At 42.8% G+C, this 10,320-nt stretch overlaps 1 protein-coding gene across 1 annotated transcript in view; it reads left to right on the top strand.

The window, feature by feature from the left end:
- ATXN2 (ataxin 2) overlaps nucleotides 1–10,320 on the top strand; it is a 2,781,632-nt gene that overhangs the window by 380,622 nt on the left and 2,390,690 nt on the right. The window contains exon 10 of the mRNA XM_044068622.1: nucleotides 9,415–9,533. Within this exon, the coding sequence (XP_043924557.1) occupies nucleotides 9,415–9,533 (119 nt within the window). The remainder of the gene's footprint in view (nucleotides 1–9,414; nucleotides 9,534–10,320) is intronic.

The raw sequence follows: 10,320 nt of genomic DNA on the forward strand, positions 1-10,320 counted from the left end.
TGTAGATGTTCGAGTGTATTCACTGTTGCAGTCCTGGTTACCCACCCTTCAGCCCCCTACTTTTCTCTGGCTGTACCTCTGCCTTCTTTTACTATACTTTAAAAGCCTTTTTTGGTGTATTTGCTTTTGGTTTAGGTATAATTTTGTGTTTTTAATTTTATTTGCTCCCCATTAGGGGGGCACCTGACATCTTTGGCAAGAAAAACTGATGTAATGACGTCTGCTGCATGTTTTATACCCCTAACGACCTGAAGTCATGGAAGAAGGGACAGCAACCGATGCAGGACCGAAGACTTTGTTAATCAGGCCGACTGAGGGCAACCTGCCAGCAGATTACCCAAATGTATTGACTGCAACAGTGAATACACTCGAACATCTACATTTATGGTAAGTGTACACAACTGTACTTTCTTCAGCCTTGAGGACAGATGCTTTTTCCTTCCAGTGGACAGGGAAGTTCTATGCTTTTCCTCCTATCTCTTTCAGAAATTCTTTTCAAGACTCACGTAAACCCCTGTATTCCTTTTACTGGCACTATTTCGGCCAAGGGCAACATCGGATGTTCATTGTGTTTCACTGTTGCAGTCATTACACTTGGGTTATCCTGCTGGCAGGCTACCCGCAGTCGGCCTGAATTCCAAGGTCTAGGTCTGGTGTCGGTTGCTGTCACCTCTTCCCTGACGTCAGTGCGCCAGGGGTATAAAAGATGCAGCCGACGCCATTTTCTTCAGTCTTTCTTGCCGCGCGGTGCCTGAAGCAAAAGCAGTTCGCAAGTGCCGGTCGGCCGGCTCCTGAGGTTTTCAAATCCAAATATCAGAACCGAAGTCTTCATTAAAGCTAAGTACCCTGTTGGGAAACTTTTTTCTTGCTCCAGACCGATGTCAGAAAAAGTTAACAATTGTATTTCTTGTGGGAAGCAAATACCTCATAAGGATTTTCACTCTTACTGTATTCCTTGCCTAGCCCATGATCACAATCTTGCTAGCTGTCGGTTTTGTGCTAGATTTAACCAACGCACTATTAAGCGTCAGTTCGATTTTGCATTTCATTACTTTGGCCGAAGATTTAATTATGTAATGCCGTCTGAACAGCCGATGACCGGAGTTTACAAAAAACTCAAGGACAAGGAAAAGGATAGTCATCCGAGGTCCAAAACCGATGACGAGGCCTCCATTAGGCCAGTCGCCGGTTCTCACTGAGGCTCTTTCGCAGCCCCTGGCGCCCACTACCTCAGAGCCACAGGCCGCTTCCGACTCCCACGTGGAGCCGACTGGGCCTCTGGATACTCAAGGTATTGGACACTCTGAAATCATTCCCTCAGATGGGTCCGGAGCCGCTGAGCAGGCATCGGCTTCTGAGGGTGTCTTCAGACCTACACAATCGTATGTGAAACCATCTTCAGCTGCAAAGACTAAAGCAGCTCTAAAGACAAAGAAACAAGTACAGCATTCTCCTACTCAGACTTCCATGTCTAAAAAATAGATGCTCAAAATGGCCGAAGACCTAATTACTTTGATCAGGGGTTCCCATCCCCCTCCTGATAAGAGGCCTAGGCAAGAGACAGAATATGATTCTTCTGATCAGGTTTCTATTTCCTCTGATTCCTCTTCTGAACAGGATTATTCCATGCCTCCCTATGAAGACTCTGATGCTGAAGAATCCATTCCTTCAGCCTCTCCTCCTGAGGATTATTCTTTTGGGGAAACCCTGCATACCATGAGGAAGCATATCCACTGGGAGAGCCAAGATTATTCTGAATCTAAGAAAAGGCTCAGGGACTTTCTGCTACTTCCTCAGCACAGACCCCTTGCTATTCCACCTGTTCTAGACATTGTAGATGATGTATTTTCAGAGTCCGGCCTGTCCCCTGACTCTTTACCCGCTGCACCTGCTAAGCCAGACAGATACTACAGGGTCCCAGATTCTCATAAATTCCTATATAAGAACCCCGCTGCTGACCCAGAAACTATATCTCAGGGTCCCAAAGGGGTCAAAGCTTCCACTGCAAAAAACCCTGTCCCCTCTGATAGGGATTCTAGGGCACTGGACAGATGTGGGGAAAAAAAGTTTACACTTCTGCTACCTTGGCTGTAAGGGCTTTAAATTGTCAGTTTCATATGCTTAAATATCAGCAATACTTAATATCTCTGCTTAAAGAGAAAATGTTGCCAAATACTGAATGTTCAGAGGACAAGGAAATGCAGGATTTATTGCATGCAGCTGAACAAGTGGGAAAGCATACTTTGCAATGTGGTTATGATTCATTGGAGGCCTCTTGCAGGGCCGCTGTTACAGGTTCTGTTATTAGAAGGCATGCTTGGTTAAAGGAACAGAATCAGCCTGATCATGTTAAAGCAAAATTATTAGATGCCCCATTACAGCATGATACTTTGTTTGGTGCTAAAGCAGAAGAGGTGTTGAAAAAAATGGAGGATAAAGCGAAATCCATGCAGACAGTTAAGGATTTCTTACAGGTGCAGCCACCCAGATTTAGCAGGAACTGGCCTTCTAAAAATTGGTCCTTTCCAATGTCAGACAGACCACAAAGAGGCAGATACACGCATCCCAGAGGCAGATCTCAGCCCCCAAGGCTCTTACAGGCCTAAACAATGGGGTGCTCCTACCTCCAAAAGCGTAGAAGACAAATCACAACCTTACAGGAAACAATCCCAATGTCTTTCCTCTGCCAGATCCAAGCACTTTTCTTTTGGCAGCCCCCTTAGGGGGAAAACTGCACTTTTCTCATCAAATTGGCAAATGGTTACCCAAGACAAATGGGTCTTAAACATAGTGTCCCAGGCTACAGTTTCCATTTTCACACCCTACCAAGGTCAAAAGGTATGCCAGACCTGCCACACAATCAATGGGCTGAGGCACAAAAGCAAATTACAGCCCTCATGGACATGAGGGCCATTAAGCAAGTACCACAACAAGATCAGGGGCAAGGATTTTACTCCAGACTTTTCTTAGTTCCCAGAAAGGACAAAAACTGGAGACCAATACTGGACCTGTCTATACTGACCACGTTTCTGGAGGTTCCAAAATTCAAGATGTTGACTCTACAGCAGCTACTGCCCATGCTGGGCAAGAAGGCTTGGCTCGTAACTTTGGACCTAAAAGAGGCATACCTACATGTCCCAATCAGACGATCTTGCAGAAGATACCTCAGATTCATAGCTGGCTCAATGCACTACCAATTCTCTGCACTGCCCTTTGGCTTATCTACTGCGCCCATGGTCTTCACAAAATGCCTGGCACCAGTAATTGCATTTTGCAGACAAAGAAGAATTCAGATATATCCCTACTTGGGTGACTGCCTTATTCAAGCAGAGAACAAAGACATTCTTCTAAAGCATTTGGCGTTTGTAAAAAGATTACTAATTTGCCCAGGGTACACCGTAAACGAAAAGAAATCAAAACTAGTGCCCTCTCAGGAGATAATATTCCTGGGTGCAAGCTTAAATACAACTGCCCAGATGGCTTATCTCATGCCAGACAAACACAAACAACTGACTTCTTACTTCAAATAATTGTCAACAAAGACCCAGTTATCTGCAAGGAAAATCCTGCAGGCCTTGGGATTCATGGCATCCTGCATTCTACTAATTCCATATGCCAGACTGCATTTGAGGAAACTACAATGGTATCCAAAAAGTGTTTGGACTCAGCATTGCCACAGCATGGAGACAGTAATTACCCTCATTCCCTGCCTGCAACAGGAGTTTCGATGGTGGGCAGAGGCCTGTCACCACAACAAGGGTCTGCCATTCAGTTTACCCACAGCCAGACAGACACTGACAACGGATGCATCAGATTATGCCTGGGGGGCCCATATGGCAGGAAAATGTATTCAGGGCACATGGCCTGCAAGCCAGATGCATCTTCATGTGAATCAAAAAGAGATGCTAGCTGTTCAGAATGCCCTGACAGCTTTCAGTGATCTACTTCATCCAGGACAGCTACTGATAAAGACAGACAATACTACGGTCATGTGGTACATAAACAAGCAGGGAGGTACACATTCCTACCCCCTCTGCAGACAAGCAATGACCTTATGGGACACAGCTTTTTCTTATCAAGTTCACCTGCAAGTACAATTCCTGCCGGGAAAAACAAATACTCTGGCAGACGAACTAAGCAGAAACCTCATTGATCCCCATGAGTGGAAACTGGATCCACAAGTCTTCAGCATGATAACAAGGAAATGGGGATGCCCGGACATAGATCTATTTGCCTCCCCTCACAACTGCCAGTTACAGAAATTTTGCACAAGGATTCATCACAAACAAGCATGGAGAGTGGACGCCCTATCCTTCAGCTGGAAAAATCTAACAGTATATGCCTTTCCTCCACTGCCTCTCCTTCCCAGGGTACTCCTAAAGGTCAGACAAGCGAAGCCAAAAATGATACTTATTGCACCAGACTGGCCACGCCAGCACTGGTACCCAATCCTAAATAGCTTGTCTCAAGGTCCAGCATGGGTATTGCCTCACACCTCTCACTTGCTGACCCAACAAAACAATCGGATCCTGCACAGCCAACTCAGGACCCTAAATCTGGCAGCATGACTGATAATGTAGCCATTCAGAACGCTCCTCTTTCAAAAGCTGTTATGGATGTTATCTTGGAGGCCAGGAGGCCCAGTACCAGAAAATCTTATGCAGAAAAATCGAAGAGATTCTGTGCTTGGAACCAGGAACAAGGCATTGACACGTATGTACCAAATATCCCTCAGATTTTACAATATCAAACTGAGATGCTGGACAAAGGCCTTTCTTTTTCATCAGTTAAGATTCATGCCTCTTCCATTTCAGCCCATTACAATACGGAGCCTCCTATCTTTTGTCATCCTTTAATGAGGTAGTACCTCAGGGGGGCCAAAAACATCAGACCTCCAAGAAGAGCACCAATTCCGGCATGGGACCTCAATTATGTCTTGGAAAAACTCACACTGACTCCTTTTGAGCCAGCCTCAACAGCGGATATAAAATTCTTATCCTGGAAAACCGCTCTGCTCCTAGCAATAACCTCTGCAAGATGAGTCTCGGAGTTGCAAGCACTCATGGCTGTGGAACCTTTTATCATTTTTCTTCCAGACAGGGTTTCTCTGAGGACAAACCCAACATTTATGCCAAAGGGTGGTGTCCAGTGTGGCCCTCAATCAAACCATTCACTTGCCTACCTTCTATCCAAACCCACAGAACTAGGATGAGAAAATTCTGCATTCTTTGGACATACACAGGCAGCTACACGCTTTTACTTGGACAGAACTAAAGCTTTCAGAAAGACTGAGCAACTTTGAGTGTCATATGCTGCAGGATCACAAGGAAAGGCTATCTCAAAACAGACTATTTCTAAATGGATAGGCCATTGCATCCGTTTCTGCTATTCTCAACATGGCAAATCAGTGCCTAAGGGCATTAGGCCTCATTCTACCAGAGCAGCAGCCTTCCTCAGAGGAGTACCAACCAAAGACATCTTAGAGGCTGTAACTTGGAGTTCAGTGCACCCTTTTGCAAAGCATTACCACTTGCCTCTTTACTCTAAATCCAGAGCAGGCTTTGCCACTGCAGTTCTGCAGGGCCTCATAGCCTCTCCTAATCCTTTTTAGCCCAGCCGCCCATCCTTAGCTTTGGGATTCAACCCAAGAGTAATGACTGCAACAGTGAATACACTCTAACATCTACATTTATGGTAGGTACACAACTGTACTTCAGCTTTGCTGCAGTGGTAGAGGGCAAAGCCATCTCCAAACAAACCATTTCCAAATGGATAGCACACTGTATCCATTTCTGCTACAAGCAACATGGAAAGCCTCCCCCAAGGGTGTCAGGACTCACTCCACCAGAGCAGCCTCCACCTCTGCAGCTTTTCTCAGAGGAGTCCCCACCAGGGACATCCTGGAGACTGCCACCTGGACATCTGTTCACACCTTTACCAAACATTACCACCTGCCTATCTTCCCCAAATGCAGGACAGGGTTTGCCTCTGCAGTCTTGCAGGGCATCCTAGCCAGCCCCTAATTTTCCTTGACTGCCTCCCACCCATTTCCTCAGCTTTGGGAATCAACCCAAATGTGATGACTGCAACAGTGAAACACGAAGAACATAGTACAGTTGTGTACACTTACCATAAATGTAGATGTTAGAGTGTATTCACTGTTGCAGTCCTGGTTTCCCCTCCCTCCATCCCCCTCTTCTTTCTTCTCTTTCCTTACATGGGAGTCATTGGTGTTTACTTTCTACTGGTGGGGTTTTTCCTCCAGAAGTTGGCTCCCACTTGGCGGCTCCTGACAGGTTAGAGCAAGAAAAACTGGTGTAATGTCATCGGCTGCCTTACTTTATACTAGTCGACAGCAACTGACTCAGAAGTACTAAGCCTTTGGTATTTGGCCTGTCAGAGGGCTATCCTGGCAGGGATAACCCAAATGTGATGACTGCAACAGTGAATACACTTGAGCATCTACATTTTATGGTAAATGTACACAACTGTACTTTTTACTTCTCCATGGAGAAGGCTTCACTGTTTGTCATCCTTTTTCTGAATAATGGAAAGGGTTCAGGTGACTTCTGCAAGGTGTAATTGGCAGTTTTTCAGTTGTCCTTCTCTTTCAACTATGAATTTGCAGCTCTTGTTGAATCTCTGTATTTGACTGCTTTAGTCTTTTCCCAGTATCCTTCTAGGCAGAGATTGTGGCTGTGCTTCCTTTTAACTGCATTTGCAGGTGTGTGGGCAAAAGGAGCCAGAAGCAATAGGCATTCTTAGTGGAGAACTGAATTTCTGGTTGGAGTACTGAATGCTTGGTCCTGGTTTCAGGTTAATAATGAGCTAGAAAATCTTGGCACCATTTAGCTCCATCATAAGTCGTGGTGGTACAGCGGTAGCATTGTTGCCTCACAGCAAGAGGTTCTCCTGATCGATTCTCGTCTGGAGTGCCTTCTGTGTGGAGTCTGCATGTCCTCCCTGCGGTCAAATGGCCTCAGAAAGACGTGTTAATGGGCGTGCCTTCGCTGAAGGTTGGGCGTCGGGCTGGCAACTCGACACCATAAAAATCTACTGCCAATCATTAGCGGACCGGAGTTCCGCTGTGGCGACCCCTAACTGGGAAAAGCCGAAAAGACAAAGGGATGAAAGGATCTTTAATAGCATGTGTTTCCTGGGAAGGCTGGGGTATTCTGGCTGTTATATTTTGGGGCAGTAGAACCTGGTGAGACCCTCCTGTCCTTGTATTTCCCTTTGGGTGCCAGTCTACTCTACAGTCTCGTTTAAGAAACTCCATCTCACTTTTCCATCTCTCCTCTTTCTGGTATAGCTGAAAAATGAATGTTATGTCTCCAGATTTTCTGTCACTATCAGTCTGGTTTCCAATAACTGAGCCTAGGCTTTGTCACTTTCTAGCCCCTGCATGACCCGTTAGACTCTTGAAAGCCGAGGTGAGTGCTGAGTCAGTATCTTGGAGTGTTGTATCAAATGTGTTGTCTGCAAGTGTTGAGTTTGTCTTAACGTAATTCTGACAATTAAGTCAGATTTTGTGGCTTGGCAATCTAATTTCTCAGTGCAAGAATCAACTTTGGGAGAGCTGATAACCTGATAGCAAATGCTTAGTTGCTCCTTTTATATTGTAAACTGAGGGACCTACACCAGTGTTCCAGGTGTTGTAGATTTCTTACCCAACTCCCTTCATTCTCCTTCCAACCTTGTGTTTTTATTCCATTTTAATTTTAAGAGGAGAACTCAATAAAAGTAAGCTTCACCTCCCTTTTCGCCCAAACAACTTCTTGCTTAATGTTTTATCAGTAGGTATGCTGCGTCAGTCTTTGCACTGCTCATTCATTTTTGTATTTTCGGTAAAAGATGGTTAATATTTGCATACCGCTCTATGTATGTGCATGTTCATCTCAGAATAAATCTAATTACCTTTTTTCTCATTCAGAAATAGTAAAGAAAGCCTACCAGTCAGTAAACAGATCCCATCTTAAATGGATGCCTCAGTTTGTCTTTCTAACAGGTTTAATAAACTTCTGCAAGACTCCATAACAACACTTTTTGCTACAGTACTGTGCACAACTGCAGTGATTTCATAAATGATTCCGCATAAAATATTTCAACTGCTAAAATATTAAGACTGCTCTTCACAAGCTCACAAAAGACTGCAAGTTGGAAAACCAGTCCAGAGGTACACTGTTATGCCACTTGTCATCCTTTAGCAAACTGCCTCCTGTTATTGTCATTGCTTGAGAATCTGTCCAGGTATTATGGCTTAATGTTACTGACCTTCTCCAAAGAAGATGGTGCATTTGTGTGAAATGTGCAAATTACTTAACATAACAGGAGATTTTCAAGGAGACCTTGTGGTAGCAGTAAAGATAGCATGGATTATTTTACATAGTATTAGAGTTTAACACAGGTAGTTTTGAAATATAATTTCAATAAACAAAGGACAGTGTTTAACTGTAAATTCAGTTCCTCACAAGGTACATTAAAGGACTGAACTGAAGAAATCTTCTTGGCAGTCTTTGCTATATGTAGGTGCCTCACTTTAACCAGGGTGCCATGGAATGTTGATACAGGACCAGTGTAGGCTTTCACAGGGATTAGAGCATATTTCCAAGCCAGAGATTTAATTGGGTTAATACCTGTCAGCTTGGGTGACCCCATATGTTTTGAATTTTCCATTAAATTAATCTGTCCTCCGAGATCTACTGTTTTTTTTTTTTTCCAAGCACCTTTATTGAAATACCACTTGTGACATAGGCAAATGTACATTCATATAAAAGTAATCAAAGTATAATTAAATATAATTTTACATATATTGCTATATATCATGTAACCTAAACAACATTACATAAATTATTCAATTTCTGCTTACTACATAGGCAATGATACAGTTATATAAATGAAATCAAACCACAGCAACACATTCATAGTTGCAAGCATTTTACATCACAAACCATACTGAGACACTCTCAGTTGTAGACATTATACATCTCTTATAATCTACCCAATCTTTTAGTCAAACATTACATAGCTCATTTAAGTCCTGCCGCCTTTTAAACTTCATTTGTACTTGTATGTATTATTTCAACAATTTCCATTTTTCCTATGTAGTTTACTACTACCCTTTCCTAAATATGTCAATTCCTGTTATTTTATCTCTGTTACTATATTCACTACTTCTAGTATAGTTTGTTTAGATTTTGATTTCCATTTTCTATTAATTGCTTTTTGGCAGCCACCATTATTAGACACAACAAGGCCTTACAATGTCTAGAGAATTCCGATTCTGTATCTCAAAGACCTCCAGATAAGGCAAGTACTATACAATATCTAAATCTTTCTTTTAAGATGTTCTCTTTTTAGTTAGTTTGTAGCTTTCTTATGCATTTATCTGTGAATCATGTTTTACTATTACAGATGCTTTCATAGATTCTGCTATTATTGCAAGAGTAAATGGAGATCATAAAGAAAAAGATCTTGAACCATGGGATGGAGGGGACACCATTGATGGTCTTGATGCTCTAGAGTCTGATGTTGTGAGTATGTTTTTAATGTGACCGTTTTGGTGTAGTATCATAGCGTATACATGAATTAATAAGTGATGCATGGCAATAGCAAAATGGCTTTAGTGAATTAGAACGATGCTTTTAGGAATATTTATTGCAGACTACTTGGGAATTGTAGTACTGGATTATGAGCATTATACTGTAAGTATTGTGATAAGGGTAGTCTTAATTTATTTTTTTGTTAACCAGTTAAATTGGTTGGTTCACAGAGCATTTTTCAATCTGTAAACAGTGAGCATTGAGAATATGTGCCAAAGCGTACTTCTAAAAAAAAAAAAAAAAATAACTGTTGAACAAACCTTTTATGTAACTCTGAATGTGCAAAAGGATGTTTCCGGAAGTAAAGTTAAAAAAACAGAATTATTGAAGCTGAAATAATTTTTTTTGGTCCTTTTCCAACTTTGGCCATCAAGCTTACATTCTCAGTAATCTATGACTCCTTTCTTCACCTCTCGATTAGAGCCAGAAATCCCATTCATTCCTGCAGGGATGAGAATTTGATGGAAGGAGTGGTGTCATCATTCATGATAGTTGGGGGATTTTCCTGTAAGGCCCTAACTTCCCTGTACATGCCCAATAAGTCTTATCCTGGGAGGATCAGCAGCTGACATAGCACTGGACTGTTACTTATGCAAGTAGCATATCTGTAAAGAATCCTACCTTCTGGATTGAGCGCATTGCAAACATTTTTTCCAGCTTCCACTAGAGAGATCAGTATACATTTTGAGAACCAGATATGTATCCTGCCCCCAAAGGG

The sequence above is a fragment of the Protopterus annectens genome, chromosome 4.part0, assembly GCF_019279795.1.
Source record: "Protopterus annectens isolate FY-2018-M chromosome 4.part0, PAN1.0, whole genome shotgun sequence".
Lineage (NCBI taxonomy): Eukaryota > Metazoa > Chordata > Ceratodontiformes > Protopteridae > Protopterus > Protopterus annectens.